General features: G+C 44.3%; 1 protein-coding gene across 1 annotated transcript in view; it reads right to left on the bottom strand.

Annotated features, from left to right (window-relative positions):
* Nucleotides 1-254: 254 nt before the first annotated feature.
* DIPK1A (divergent protein kinase domain 1A) overlaps nt 255-17171 on the bottom strand; it is a 186694-nt gene continuing 169777 nt past the window's right edge. The window contains 2 exon segments of the mRNA XM_056523143.1: nt 255-950; nt 952-1683. Of these exon segments, the coding sequence (XP_056379118.1) occupies nt 870-950; nt 952-1683 (813 nt within the window). The 3' untranslated portion in view covers nt 255-869.

Raw genomic sequence — 17171 nt, forward strand, 5'->3', positions numbered from 1 at the left:
AACTGGGCAGTTCGCGAGACACGTGTCATCAGAGAGCACTTAGACAGAAAAGAACAACTCAACTTCAGCAGCTCATAAGTACTGAAAGGATTAATATTTTTTAATAGAAGTAATTTACAAATCTGTTTAACTTTCTGGAGCCAGTTGATATATAAAAAAAAACTTTTTTCCTGGATAACACCTTTAAATACATAATCAAAACAACCAAAATAAGCAGCTAAAATAATGAAGCACAATGTGACGATATCTTGGAGTCTCAGTTGATGATCCACATTTTAATGGCAGGTTATTGTTTAGTTCTGCTCTGAACAATCGTGTGCAAATTCATCCATGCTAACTGATCAGTAAACTTTACCTCCATTTCCTTAATTCCATCTAATAAAACAGCAGCTTTGATTTGACCACACTACGCCACGAGTGGTCTTTTGGCTGGCGTTCTTACAAAACCAAAAAAATATAATAATAATAAAATAATAATATAGTTAATGTCCTATAAAAACGCCGTCAAGAGGAGGAGGAGGCAAATTTCACAGCATTGTAACATCCTGAATGGAGCAAATAAGACGCGACCGTATGAACGGCGGGGGGCGGCTGCCAACATTTGAGGCAATATAAGTGCATGTCACGCGCTACCAGTCACTTTGGAGCAAGAGTCGATGAGTTAGAACGACAACCATAAAGCGAAACGCCAGTTTGCGTTAAAAACTGAACACGTGGATGGCCGAATGAGAAATATATTTGTCGCTGGGTTTAAAGAGGTGAAGATATTTAACGGAAAAAGTGGAAAAAAATGTTACATAAAAGTAACGTAAAATTTACATCGCACACAGCAGCTGCTGCCGTATGAGGGTGGGGACGTCTCCCGGACGTTAGGAATCATTCGTATGCGAGATCTTTTTCCATAAAAGAGCCTTTAAGTTATTTAGGATGAGGGAATGTTGCATCTCCATGTTCCTTCGTAGCAGCTTTCAGGGCGATGCAGGAGTAGATCTGTTTCTCCAGCTCTCCCGGATCTCGGAGGGGCGTCCCTCGGAGCAGGTAGTCCTTCACTAGTTGACAGATTTTGGCTAGATTTGGTTGGCTGACATCTGCGGTACATTTCCTTTTGCTTTGGTCGCACACGGCGCTGCAGTCCGTACCGTACACGCAGTCCGCGTCCGATTCACACGGTCGGTCTTTGATGGCGTCCCTCACGTGCGTCTCCGGGACAACGTTCCTCATGTCCACCACCTTCAAGTCGTACTTGTCGTTATAACCAAAGTTTTTGGCACTTGTGTCGCACATAAGAAAATTTCCGTAAGGTCCGTGAAAAATGTCTTCTACGAACTCAAGAAGACCGATTACTATCTTAGCCTTCCTGGGCCAGGACGGGGTGAACCACTGGTCCATCCTCTTTCTCAGTCCTTGAGGGACAAATATTTCGAAGATCCACGGTAGACTGATCCCGTAAAGCGAGGTGGAGGGGACGTGCTCCGTTATGTACAGATCCCCGCAGAATCCCAGTAATTTTGGGGTGTGCTCCTTGTCTTGAAGGATCACCATCAGCAAGAACTCATTGAGTTGTAGAAGCGCCCATGCAGATTTGGCCTCCGGGAGAGACACGTGGCCGTCCTTATTACCATCTGCGGCTGCTAGGATGAGGTTTACTAGATCACGGAGGTTCCCTTGGTCTCCTAATTTAGTCTGAAAAAGATAAAAAAAAATAAACAAAAATAAAATTACTGTATGTGATGTAAAACATTTCTTTAGGGCTAGTGTTACACAACCATAATGCAGCCTTAAAGCGTATCTGTCATAGTGCCAAAAAAAAAGTGATGTTACTCAGTACCTAATCTTGAACATGTACATTTAATTTTTATGTGTCTAGGACCTATACATTCCTAACAAATAGCGTTTATATGTTGCCCACTTGCTTTGTCTTCTTGCCCTGTAGAGGGGGCGTGTCCATCTCTCTCCCTCACTGTGATGACTCATCTGTTTTGAGTCTGGGAGCATCCTGGCAGTCTGAAAATCACCGCACAGTAGTTTTTATGCATACATTTTCAATCTGGATGCTAATCAACATAGCTGTCACTATGTGTGTCATTCAGCTTTCACAGACTCCTGAATGTCTGATCAGCTTCTTTGTCATTCAGGAGTCAGTGAAAGCTTTGGCTGTTCAAGCATGCTGGGAGTTGTAGTTTTGCAACAGTTGGAGCTGCAGTGTTTGTATAGCACTGTGTTAGAGCAGTGTTGCCTTTAACTGTTGCAGAACTACAATTCCCAGCATGCCCACACATCCTTTGTCTGTAGTTTTGCAAGAGCTGGAGGAACGCAGCTGGAGAATACACAGATTTAAAACAGAGATTTACAAAGATTGTACCCCCAGCTGTTGCTAAACTACAACTCCCATCATGGGAGTTGTAGTTTAGGAACAGCTAAAGGCTGTAGTGGTGCAATGGTGATCTCCTATACTGGATACCAACGCGCTTTACGGCCGGTATCCAGTATGCTGCAAAATACTGAGTAGTCTCTCTGCATAAAGATAGATGACCTCTAGTGGCAGCTATTTTCATTTTTTATTTTTTAGTAAAATTGACAATATTTTTAAATAAATGTATATTGAAAATAATCTTATCAGTAGTACTACAAAATACATAAAGTTTTTCATAATGACAGTACTCCACCCCTAGACATGTTATCTGGCTGGACCCCCGCGATCTCCGGGTGACACCCCTCGCATTCTGAACAGTATGTTCAGAACGTTGGCTTTGGGCAGTCGTGAAGTCATGCCTCGCCCCCTCACGGGTAGTCACGCCCCCTCCCATAGACATGAATGGAGGGGGCGTGCCGTGACGTCACGACCATGGCTGCCCGGAGCAAACATCCTGAACATTATGTTCAGAATGCTGGGGTGTCCTTGTAGTTAGGATTGTGGAGGTCCCAGTAGCCGGACCCCCATGATGGAGAAGATGTCTAGTGGCGGAGTACCGCTTTAAATTTGTGCCACGATTTGCGGCCGTAATATGAACATGGGAATATGGCGCTTCGTGCGGTGGTCAACATGCCCCCTTCCCGCGGGCTGCCGTGGCCCCGTACAGGAAATCGCGGGAGGCACTAGCGGTCGGACCCCCCGCAATCTGAAACTTATCCCCTATCCTTAGGACAGGGGATTAGTTTTTCAGGACTGGACTACTCCTTTAAACTGCACAGACCAATACGTAGGCAGCGGTGGCGTCTGATAATATGCGATCGCATCTTTATATAGTAAGAAATTAGTAACGCTCATGGAATAAATCAATGGCAGAACGCGTCTTCTCTGCGGAGGTGGATGACTGCGCCTCTAATCGCGTCCTCCAGAGCACCAGGGAAATTATCATTCTTCTGCCTGCGAGACGATGCTAAACCCCAGCGCGCTCTTATCAGCAGTTCAATAGGAACACGATGAAAGCCGGGCTCGTAGGATTTGGCTTATTCAGTGAAACAACAGGAGCGTCCGGGAATCACTTGGGGGCACTTTACAGCTTTACCTCTACCGGAGAACGAACAAGACAACAACTTCACTTTGCGCATCTTTTAACCACTTCAGGGCACAGCTCTTTTTGGGTATTCCAGTGAAAAACATTGTTTTTCCATATCAACTGGCTCCAGAAAGTTAAACAAATTTGGAAATTACTTCTATTAAAAAATCATAATCCTACCAGCACTTATCAGCTGCTGAAGTTGAGTTCTTCTTTTCTGTCTGACCACAGTTCTCTCTGCCGACATCTCAGTCTGTCTAAGGAACTTTCCGGAGCAGGAGAGTTTTGCTATGGGGATTTGCTCCTGCTCTGGACAAGTTCCTGAGACAGACAGAGGTGTCAGCAGAGAGCACTGTTGTAAGAAAGAAAGGAACAACTCAACTTCAGCAGCTGCTAAAGTACTGGTAGGATTAAAATTTTTTAATACTAATAATTTACAATTCTATTTACTTTCTGGAGCCAATCGATATGAAAACATTTTTTTTTTACATATGGGGGACGTTTTTGCCCCCAGGGATGGTGAAGATATTAAGTTATAAAGTCTACCCCATGGCCCACCCCACAATTAGTCCCCTGGGCGGGGACTTCTACTTACCAGCTCCCATTGCTCCTGCTGTGGCCCCGCCCCATCAGCTTGATTGACAGATTGACGGCTTGCGTCATCGCTCTGCTCCCTAAGCAGACGGAGCCGAACGGTAAAGCGAACAGTCAATGAAGATGAGGGGACAAGATCACGGCCGTAACAACGGGAGCTGGTAAGTAGAAGTGCCCCGCCCAGTGGACTACTTGCCGGTCGGCGGGGGCAACTTTATAACTTAATATGTTCACCATCCCAGGGGGCAAAAACGTCCCCTGGGGATGATGAGGATAATGATTATAGTATCTATGACATGTTGTCAAGCTTTGTATATGCTAAAATCTGCTGATTGGTTCCCTTTGGTACTCCAGTACTATAAATCTAATGCCCCTATCTGACCTCTGAGACCCCCTGTGATCTGCAGAATGAGACCCCATCTCTCCCTGTGAATGGAGCATCATGTCAGTGCAGGCTCCATGTATTCTCTATGGGAGGGCTGGATATAACCGAATGATGTATTTTGGGTTCTTCGTCCCCCCCCCCCCCCCTGTAGACAGTGAATGGAGCCCATGATGACATTCTGTTCCAGAGGGATAGAAGGGGATTCTTGCTGTAGATCGCAGGGGTCTGTCTTCCCAGGAATGGGACTCCTGAAGCCATTAGAATGTCCCCAGTAGTTTCTCCCTCTGAACCGGACAGATCCAGCTCTTCCTATACTGAAATTTTTGGAGATCTATAAATCAAAGCTGGTGAGGAGGGAAGATGACACCTCAGGGTTAATAACTAGGATTCCTCTGAAATGTTCACTCTGCAGCCAGTCATCAAAAAATGACAAAGAGGTTTTTTTATTGATGTTACTATGTGGTGTCCACCATTATACTGCACTGGATCTATTATTGGCCTCCACTAACACTCAACCTTCCCAGAGTCACTTCACCTCCCTCTCTATCCGTCCATAGTTACCTATGCAGAACGGTCTTATTCAGTCATAAAACTCTATGAAGATCATTCTCTGTGTAAAAAATAAAAACAGGCGACATTTCCTTTTTGACTGCCATGAACACCACCACAGCCCCTCCGGGTCCTGCACACTGCTCTGTCATCCAGGGTCCTGCACACTGCTCTGTCATCCGGGTCCTGCAAACTGCTCTGTCATCCGGGTCCTGCACACTGCTCTGTCATCCGGGCCCTGCACACTGCTCTGTCATCCGGGTCCTGCACACTGCTCTGTCATCCGGGTCCTGCACACTGCTCTGTCATCCGGGTCCTGCACACTGCTCTGTCATCCGGGCCCTGCACACTGCTCTGTCATCCGGGCCCTGCACACTGCTCTGTCATCCGGGTCCTGCAAACTGCTCTGTCATCCGGGTCCTGCACACTGCCCTGTCATCCGGGCCCTGCACACTGCCCTGTCATCCGGGCCCTGCACACTGCTCTGTCATCCGGGTCCTGCACACTGCTCTGTCATCCGGGTCCTGCACACTGCTCTGTCATCCGGCCCTGCACACTGCTCTGTCATCCGGCCCTGCACACTGCTCTGTCATCCGGGCCCTGCACACTGCTCTGTCATCCGGGTCCTGCACACTGCTCTGTCATCCGGGCCCTGCACACTGCTCTGTCATCCGGGTCCTGCACACTGCTCTGTCATCCGGGTCCTGCACACTGCTCTGTCATCCGGGTCCTGCACACTGCTCTGTCATCCGGGCCCTGCACACTGCTCTGTCATCCGGGTCCTGCACACTGCCCTGTCATCCGGGTCCTGCACACTGCTCTGTCATTTTTGGGGTACACACATAAGTATCAAGATAATGTAAAAGTATAAAAGTCATAGTATCAAAGTAAATGTGTTGTATGAGGTGAAGTAATATCCAAAAACTCAACATTGTGGTCAGGGCCACTTCACAGAGAGATTGATAACCGGGAACCCAATAATAAGGGGCCCCGGAGAATTCAGGAGGGGTCCACATGGGAGGATAACTATCCCGCTAACCTTATTGTGAACCATTTCCCATCCTTTGGGAAAGAGATTCATGTTGTCTAGTGATAAGTTGTTCATTGGTTATGATTGACGGCCAATGATGGGTGTCACCAGACAGATTGAGTCATGTTCTGACCAGCAACAGGTGCAGGTTGGATTTTGGCCGGGTCAGGTGACCTATGTATGGGGCATAAAACCAGAGAACTTCTTTGGCTGGAGAAGATAAGAAGAGGCCCCCCCCCCCCCCCCCAACACAACACCCTTAATATTATTTAACTAATTTAAAGGAGCACTCCAGGTTAAATGTTTTATTTCCCCCATATCATGCACACCCACCATCACACGCACCATCACTCCCACCATCACTCCCACCATCACTCCCACCATCACTCCCACCATCACTCCCACCATCACACCCACCATCACTCCCACCATCACACCCACCATCACTCCCACCATCACACCCACCATCACTCCCACCATCACACGCACCATCACTCCCACCATCACACGCACCATCACTCCCACCATCACTCCCACCATCACACCCACCATCACACCCACCATCACACCCACCATCACTCCCACCATCACTCCCACCATCACTCCCACCATCACTCCCACCATCACTCCCACCATCACTCCCACCATCACTCCCACCATCACACGCACCATCACTCCCACCATCACTCCCACAATCACTCCCACCATCACACCCACCATCACTCCCACCATCACACCCACCATCACACCCACCATCACTCCCACCATCACACACACCATCACTCCCACCATCACTCCCACCATCACACGCACCATCACACCCACCATCACACCCACCATCACACCCACCATCACACCCACCATCACTCCCACCATCACTCCCACCATCACTCCCACCATCACTCCCACCATCACTCCCACCATCACTCCCACCATCACTCCCACCATCACACGCACCATCACACCCACCATCACACCCACCATCACACCCACCATCACACCCACCATCACACCCACCATAACACCCACCATAACACCCACCATCACACCCACCATCACACGCACCATCACTCCCACCATCACACGCACCATCACTCCCACCATCACTCCCACCATCACTCCCACCATCACTCCCACCATCACTCCCACCATCACTCCCACCATCACTCCCACCATCACACGCACCATCACTCCCACCATCACACCCACCATCACACCCACCATCACTCCCACCATCACTCCCACCATCACTCCCACCATCACTCCCACCATCACTCCCACCATCACACGCACCATCACACCCACCATCACACCCACCATCACACCCACCATCACACCCACCATAACACCCACCATAACACCCACCATAACACCCACCATCACTCCCACCATCACACCCACCATCACACCCACCATCACTCCCACCATCACTCCCACCATCACTCCCACCATCACTCCCACCATCACACCCAACAACATCACACCCACCATCACACCAAACATGCCTTTATCTTTACTGACAAAGATGGTCTGGACAACTACTGGGTGGGGGGAACAAGAAGGTGTCTCCCCCGCAAGTGCCCATGAGGCATCTCATATTTATTAACAGGACCATCTAAAATGTGATACAACCAGTCAAGCGGTCGATTGTGCCGGTCACAGACATGCTAAATCCTCCTCGAATAAAACATTTTTTGGACAAGGAACAATTATTGAAAAAATAAATAATAAATGAAGATTCTCATAAAATAATTGTGAGATGTAAAATTAAACCTGACCTTAATCGAAGGAGAGTGAGAGCAATATTAATAGTGCAAAGCTCAGGTATTATTGGTATATGAAAAGGATCATCTCTCCCGCTCTCCAAAAATAGCTTGTATTAGTTTATGTTAAAGGGGTCATTCTGATTTTAAAATGTATGATCCATCCTCCGGATTGGTTATCAACATTCAAATGGATCCTGCTCCTCTATATCTCTATAGTACACCGTCAGAAGAGAGGATCCTGCTCCTCTATATCTCTATAGTACACCCTCAGAAGAGAGGATCCTGCTCCTCTATATCTCTATAGTACACCCTCAGAAGAGAGGATCCTGCTCCTCTATATCTCTATAGTACACCCTCAGAAGAGAGGATCCTGCTCCTCTATATCTCTATAGTACACCCTCAGAAGAGAGGATCCTGCTCCTCTATATCTCTATAGTACACCCTCAGAAGAGAGGATCCTGCTTTTCTATATCTCTATAGTACACCCTCAGAAGAGAGGATCCTGCTCCTCTATATCTCTATAGTACATCCTCAGAAGAGAGGATCCTGCTCCTCTATATCTCTATAGTACACCCTCAGAAGAGAGGATCCTGCTCCTCTATATCTCTATAGTACACCCTCAGAAGAGAGGATCCTGCTTTTCTATATCTCTATAGTACACCCTCAGAAGAGAGGATCCAGCTCCTCTATATCTCTATAGTACACCCTCAGAAGAGAGGATCCTGCTCCTCTATATCTCTATAGTACACCCTCAGAAGAGAGGATCCTGCTCCTCTATATCTCTATAGTACACCCTCAGAAGAGAGGATCCTGCTCCTCTATATCTCTATAGTACACCCTCAGAAGAGAGGATCCTGCTCCTCTATATCTCTATAGTACACCCTCAGAAGAGAGGATCCTGCTCCTCTATATCTCTATAGTACACCCTCAGAAGAGAGGATCCTGCTCCTCTATATCTCTATAGTACACCCTCAGAAGAGAGGATCCTGCTCCTCTATATCTCTATAGTACACCCTCAGAAGAGAGGATCCTGCTCCTCTATATCTCTATAGTACACCCTCAGAAGAGAGGATCCTGCTCCTCTATATCTCTATAGTACACCCTCAGAAGAGAGAATCCTGCTCCTCTATATCTCTATAGTACACCCTCAGAAGAGAGGATCCTGCCCCCCTATATCTCTATAGTACAACCTCAGAAGAGATGATCCAGCTCCCCTCTATATCTCTATAGTACACCCTCAGAAGAGAGGATCCCGCTCCCCTATATCTCTATAGTACATCCTCAGAAGAGAGGATCCTGCTCCCCTATATCTCTATAGTACACCCTCAGAAGAGAGGATCCTGCTCCTCTATACCTCTATAGTACACCCTCAGAAGAGAGGATCCTGCTCCTCGTTATCTCTATAGTACACCCTCAGAAGAGATGATCCTGCTCCTCTATATCTCTATAGTACACCCTCAGAAGAGAGGATCCTGCTCCTCTATATCTCTATAGTACACCCTCAGAAGAGATGATCCTGCTCCTCTATATCTCTATAGTACTCCCTCAGAAGAGAGGATCCTGCTCCTCTATATCTCTATAGTACACCCTCAGAAGAGAGGATCCTTCTCCTCTATATCTCTATAGTACACCCTCAGAAGAGAGGATCCTGCTCCTCTATATCTCTATAGTACACCCTCAGAAGAGAGGATCCTGCTCCTCTATATCTCTATAGTACACCCTCAGAAGAGAGGATCCTGCTCCCCTATATCTCTATAGTACACCCTCAGAAGAGAGGATCCTTCTCCCCTATATCTCTATAGTACACCCTCAGAAGAGAGGATCCTGCTCCTATATCTCTATAGTACACCCTCAGAAGAGAGAATCCTGCTCCCCTATATCTCTATAGTACACCCTCAGAAGAGAGGATCCTGCTCCCCTATATCTCTATAGTACACCCTCAGAAGAGAGGATCCTGCTCCTCTATATCTCTATAGTACACCCTCAGAAGAGAGGATCCTGCTCCTCTATATCTCTATAGTACACCTTCAGAAGAGAGGATCCTGCTCCTCTATATCTCTATAGTACACCCTCAGAAGAGAGGATCCTGCTCCTCTATATCTCTATAGTACACCCTCAGAAGAGAGGATCCTGTTCCTCTATATCTCTATAGTACACCCTCAGAAGAGAGGATCCTGCTCCTCTATATCTCTATAGTACACCCTCAGAAGAGATGATCCAGCTCCCCTCTATATCTCTATAGTACACCCTCAGAAGAGAGGATCCCGCTCCCCTATATCTCTATAGTACATCCTCAGAAGAGAGGATCCTGCTCCCCTATATCTCTATAGTACACCCTCAGAAGAGAGGATCCTGCTCCTCTATACCTCTATAGTACACCCTCAGAAGAGAGGATCCTGCTCCTCTATATCTCTATAGTACACCCTCAGAAGAGATGATCCTGCTCCTCTATATCTCTATAGTACACCCTCAGAAGAGATGATCCTGCTCCTCTATATCTCTATAGTACACCCTCAGAAGAGAGGATCCTGCTCCTCTATATCTCTATAGTACACCCTCAGAAGAGAGGATCCTGCTCCCCTATATCTCTATAGTACACCTTCAGAAGAGAGGATCCTGCTCCTCTATATCTCTATAGTACACCCTCAGAAGAGAGGATCCAGCTCCCCTCTATATCTCTATAGTACACCTTCAGAAGAGAGGATCCTGCTTCTCTATATCTCTATAGTACACCCTCAGAAGAGAGGATCCTGCTCCTCTATATCTCTATAGTAAACCCTCAGAAGAGATGATCCAGCTCCCCTCTATATCTCTATAGTACACCCTCAGAAGAGAGGATCCTGCTCCCCTATATCTCTATAGTACACCCTCAGAAGAGAGGATCCTGCCCCCCTATATCTCTATAGTACACCCTCAGAAGAGATGATCCAGCTCCCCTCTATATCTCTATAGTACACCCTCAGAAGAGAGGATCCCGCTCCCCTATATCTCTATAGTACATCCTCAGAAGAGAGGATCCTGCTCCCCTATATCTCTATAGTACACCCTCAGAAGAGAGGATCCTGCTCCTCTATACCTCTATAGTACACCCTCAGAAGAGAGGATCCTGCTCCTCGTTATCTCTATAGTACACCCTCAGAAGAGATGATCCTGCTCCTCTATATCTCTATAGTACACCCTCAGAAGAGATGATCCTGCTCCTCTATATCTCTATAGTACACCCTCAGAAGAGAGGATCCTGCTCCTCTATATCTCTATAGTACACCCTCAGAAGAGAGGATCCTGCTCCTCTATATCTCTATAGTACACCCTCAGAAGAGAGGATCCTGCTCCCCTATATCTCTATAGTACACCTTCAGAAGAGAGGATCCTGCTCCTCTATATCTCTATAGTACCCCCTCAGAAGAGAGGATCCTGCTCCTCTATATCTCTATAGTACACCCTCAGAAGAGAGGATCCAGCTCCCCTCTATATCTCTATAGTACACCTTCAGAAGAGAGGATCCTGCTCCTCTATATCTCTATAGTACACCCTCAGAAGAGAGGATCCTGCTCCTCTATATCTCTATAGTAAACCCTCAGAAGAGATGATCCAGCTCCCCTCTATATCTCTATAGTACACCCTCAGAAGAGAGGATCCTGCTCCCCTATATCTCTATAGTACACCCTCAGAAGAGAGGATCCTGCCCCCCTATATCTCTATAGTACACCCTCAGAAGAGATGATCCAGCTCCCCTCTATATCTCTATAGTACACCCTCAGAAGAGAGGATCCCGCTCCCCTATATCTCTATAGTACATCCTCAGAAGAGAGGATCCTGCTCCCCTATATCTCTATAGTACACCCTCAGAAGAGAGGATCCTGCTCCTCTATACCTCTATAGTACACCCTCAGAAGAGAGGATCCTGCTCCTCGTTATCTCTATAGTACACCCTCAGAAGAGATGATCCTGCTCCTCTATATCTCTATAGTACACCCTCAGAAGAGATGATCCTGCTCCTCTATATCTCTATAGTACACCCTCAGAAGAGAGGATCCTGCTCCTCTATATCTCTATAGTACACCCTCAGAAGAGAGGATCCTGCTCCCCTATATCTCTATAGTACACCTTCAGAAGAGAGGATCCTGCTCCTCTATATCTCTATAGTACACCCTCAGAAGAGAGGATCCAGCTCCCCTCTATATCTCTATAGTACACCTTCAGAAGAGAGGATCCTGCTCCTCTATATCTCTATAGTACACCCTCAGAAGAGAGGATCCTGCTCCTCTATATATCTATAGTACACCCTCAGAAGAGAGGATCCTGCTCCTCTATATGTCTATAGTGCACCCTCAGAAGAGAGGATCCTGCTCCCCTATATCTCTATAGTACACCTTCAGAAGAGAGGATCCTGCTCCTCTATATCTCTATAGTACACCCTCAGAAGAGAGGATCCAGCTCCCCTCTATATCTCTATAGTACACCTTCAGAAGAGAGGATCCTGCTCCTCTATATCTCTATAGTACACCCTCAGAAGAGAGGATCCTGCTCCTCTATATGTCTATAGTACACCCTCAGAAGAGAGGATCCTGTTCCTCTATATCTCTATAGTACACCCTCAGAAGAGAGGATCCTGCTCCTCTATATCTCTATAGTACACCCTCAGAAGAGAGGATCCTGCTCCTCTATATCTCTATAGTACACCCTCAGAAGAGAGGATCCTGCTCCTCTATCTCTATAGTACACCCTCAGAAGAGAGGATCCTGCTCCTCTATATCTCTATAGTACACCCTCAGAAGAGAGGATCCTGCTCCCCTATATATCTCTATAGTACACCCTCAGAAGAGAAGATCCTCCTCCCCTATATCTCTATAGTACACCCTCAGAAGAGAGGATCCTGCTCCCCTATATCTCTATAGTACACCTTCAGAAGAGAGGATCCTGCTCCTCTATATCTCTATAGTACACCCTCTGAAGAGAGGATCCTGCTCCTCTATATCTCTATAGTACACCCTCAGAAGAGATGATCCAGCTCCCCTCTATATCTCTATAGTACACCTTCAGAAGAGAGGATCCTGCTCCTCTATATCTCTATAGTACACCCTCAGAAGAGAGGATCCCGCTCCCCTATATCTCTATAGTACACCCTCAGAAGAGAGGATCCTGCTCCCCTATATCTCTATAGTACACCCTCAGAAGAGAGGATCCTGCTCTTCTATATATCTATAGTACACCCTCAGAAGAGAGGATCCTGCTCCCCTATATCTCTATAGTACACCCTCAGAAGAGAGGATCCTGCTCCTCTATATCTCTATAGTACACCCCCCAGAAGAGAGGATCCTGCTCCTCTATATCTATATAGTATACCCTCAGAAGAGAGGATCCTGCTCCTCTATATCTATATAGTATACCCTCAGAAGAGAGGATCCTGCTCCTCTATATCTCTATAGTACACCCTCAGAAGAGAGGATCCTGCTCCTCTATATCTCTATAGTACACCCTCAGAAGAGAGGATCCTGCTCCTCTATATCTCTATAGTACACCCTCAGAAGAGAAGATCCTGCTCCTCTATATCTCTATAGTACACCCTCAGAAGAGAGGATCCTGCTCCTCTATATCTCTATAGTACACCCTCAGAAGAGAGGATCCTGCTCCTCTATATCTCTATAATACACCCCCAGAAGAGAGGATCCTGCTCCTCTATATCTCTATAGTACACCCTCAGAAGAGAGGATCCTGCTCCTCTATATCTCTACAGTACACCCTCAGAAGAGAGGATCCTGCTCCTCTATATCTCTATAATACACCCCCAGAAGAGAGGATCCTGCTCCTCTATATCTCTACAGTACACCCTCAGAAGAGAGGATCCTGCTCCTCTATATCTCTATAATACACCCCCAGAAGAGAGGATCCTGCTCCTCTATATCTCTATAGTACACCCTCAGAAGAGAGGATCCTGCTCCCCTATATCTCTATAGTACACCCTCAGAAGAGAGGATCCTGCTCCTCTATATCTCTATAGTACACCCTCAGAAGAGAGGATCCTGCTCCTCTATATCTCTATAGTACACCCTTAGAAGATAGGATCCTGCTCCTCTTTATTACCATAGTACACCCTCAGAAGCAGTAGCAGTATAGAGGACATTATAGAGCAGTATTGAGCAGTAGGATGTAAATCAGTACTGGAGGTATAAGACTTACCAGAGATTTTATTACTTTCTCTTTGTCTACCACTATTTCACTATACCGTTCTTCTTCCCCCCTCATATACATTTTTCGGGGCAGCTGTAATCTGATCCCTCAGTAAACTGATCGATATTGAGACAGATTATAGCAGTTTGTTTCAGAGCAAATAAAGATAAGTAGATAAAGAGGCATTTTTTTCTGATAAGATTAACTGCAAAGCCTATGATATTTACTTATTCTACTGAATTATGCAACATTTGTAAAACGGTATTAACCATTTATATGTGGTTTCAAATAACAATGACCCATGAAAATAAGTATTGTAACCTGTGAGATTAACTTCTTGAATGGAGAGAAAAAGATAAGGTAGAAATAAAAGATAGATAGATATGAGATAGATATGAGATGGATAGATATGAGATAGATAGATATGAGATAGATATGAGAGAGATAGATAGATATGAGAAAGATAGATAGATATGAGATAGATAGATATGAGATAGATAGATATGAGATAGATAGAGATGATAGTTAGGAGATAGATAGATATGAGATAGATAGATATGAGATAGATAGATATGAGATAGATAGATATGAGATAGATAGATATGAGATAGATAGATATGAGATAGATATGAGATAGATAGATAGATATGAGATAGATAGAGATGATAGTTAGGAGATAGATAGATAGATAGATATGAGATAAATAGATATGAGATAGATAGATAGGAGATAGATAGATAGATATGAGATAGATAGATAGATAGATAGATATGAGATAGATAAGATAGATAGATATGAGATAGATAGATATGAGATAGATAGATAGATATGAGATAGATGATAGATATGAGATAGATAGATAGATATGGGATAAATAGATATGAGATAGATGATAGATATGATATAGATAGATAGATATGAGATAGATAGATATGGGATAAATAGATATGAGATAGATGATAGATATGAGATAGATAGATATGAGATAGATAGATAGATATGAGATAGATAGATATGAGATAGATAGATAGATAGATATGAGATAGATAGATATATAGATATATAGATATGAGATAGATAGATATGACATAGATAGATATATAGATAGATAGATAGATATGAGATAGATAGATATGACATGGATAGATATATAGATAGATATGAGATAGATAGATAGGAGATAGATAGATATGACATGGATAGATATATAGATAGATATGAGATAGATAGATATATAGGTAGCTTTCTTCACCCTTGAATACTTTGTATTTGTTTTTATCTTGGAGAGGTTATTGTAATAATAATATTATTTTTATCCGCCCGCCGTTCTCTGTTCATGAATTCAGGACACAGGAAAAATAGCCAGAAATATTGTTGACTGCTGAGAGCGCGGCCACGCTGAGAATCAGGTTATTGATGTTATGGATTTGTGTCAGGCCGATTACTAACCAGATCTGCAGACAGGAGCCATCAATAACATGGCCGCCGGTGATACAGAGAATGGCCGCACGGCTCCTACGAATGAATTCACAGCAGAATCGGCCCAAACCATCCCGGAATATATCAGACGTCAGGAGTGGAAATGATTCTATGGTTCTGCCTCAATAATTTCCTGTTATAAAATGATATTATTAATATGTATATACAGTACACGGTAAATAAGGGCATATAGATGACACCAAACCGGCCATCAGGGTGCTGCACACCGCGCCTGCCTCCTGAGCGCTGCAGAGGATCCGCGCCAATGTCTTCACTACTGACAAATTATCATCGTGAAGATCCATCTTTGTACTGTATCATAGATATGAGATAGATATTAAATAGATAGATGTGAGATAGAGAGAGATAGATATGAGATAGATAGATATGAGATAGAGAGATAGATATCAGATAGATAGATATGAGATAGAGAGAGATAGATATGAGATAGATAGATATGAGATAGATAGATAGATATGAGATAGAGAGAGATAGATATGAGATAGATAGATATGAGATAGATAGATATGAGATAGAGAGATAGATAGATATGAGATAGATTGCTATGAGATAGATAGATAGATATGAGATAGATATGAGATATATAGATAGATGTGAGATAGAGAGATAGATAGATATGAGATATATAGATACATGTGAGATGGATAGATAGATATGAGATAGAGAGATAGATATGAGATAGATAGATAGATATGAGATAGATAGATAGATATGAGATAGATAGATATGAGATAGATAGATAGATAGATAGATAGATAGATAGATATGAGATATATAGATACATGTGAGATGGATAGATAGATATGAGATAGAGAGATAGATAGATATGAGATAGATATGAGATAGAGAGAGAAAGATAGATATAAGATTGATATGAGATAGATAGATTGGAGATAGATAGATTGGAGATAGATAGATATGAGATAGATAAATAGATATGAGATAGATAGATATGAGATAGATAAACAGATATGAGATAGATAAATAGATATCCACACAAACAGTAGTAGGCAGCACTACCTAAGATGGAAAGGTGCAAGGAGGGTGCCGGCGGTGCAGACTCGGTCACAGTCTGCCCAGGCAATGCATACACAGAAAATCCGCAGCACTCCAGGGATAAATCAAAGGTGGTTTATTATCCCATGCAACAAAAAGTGATACAACGTTTCACCATTCTCTCACCGGCTTTCTCAAGCATGCTTGAGAAAGCCGGTGAGAGACCGGTGAAACGTTGTATCACTTTTTGTTGCATGGGATAATAAACCACCTTTGATTTATCCCTGGAGTGCTGCAGATTTTCTGTGTATAGATAGATAGATATGAGATAGATAGATATGAGATAGATAGATAGATAGATATGAGATAGATAGGAGATAGATAGATATGAGATAGATAGATATGAGATATATATATATATATATATATATATATATATATATAGATATGAGATAGATAGATAAATATTAGATAGATAGATATGAGATAGATAGATAGATAGATATGAGATAGATAGATATGAGATAGATAGATATGAGATAGATAGATAGATAGACAGACCGACCACCAGGGCACTGCACATTGCGCCTGCCTCCTGAGTCCAGGACAGCTGAGCACTGCAGGGGATCCGTGCCAATATCTTTCCTGCTGACAACGTATTCTCCTTAGGATCTGTCTTT

This window comes from Hyla sarda, chromosome 6 (assembly GCF_029499605.1).
Source record: "Hyla sarda isolate aHylSar1 chromosome 6, aHylSar1.hap1, whole genome shotgun sequence".
Taxonomy (NCBI): domain Eukaryota; kingdom Metazoa; phylum Chordata; class Amphibia; order Anura; family Hylidae; genus Hyla; species Hyla sarda.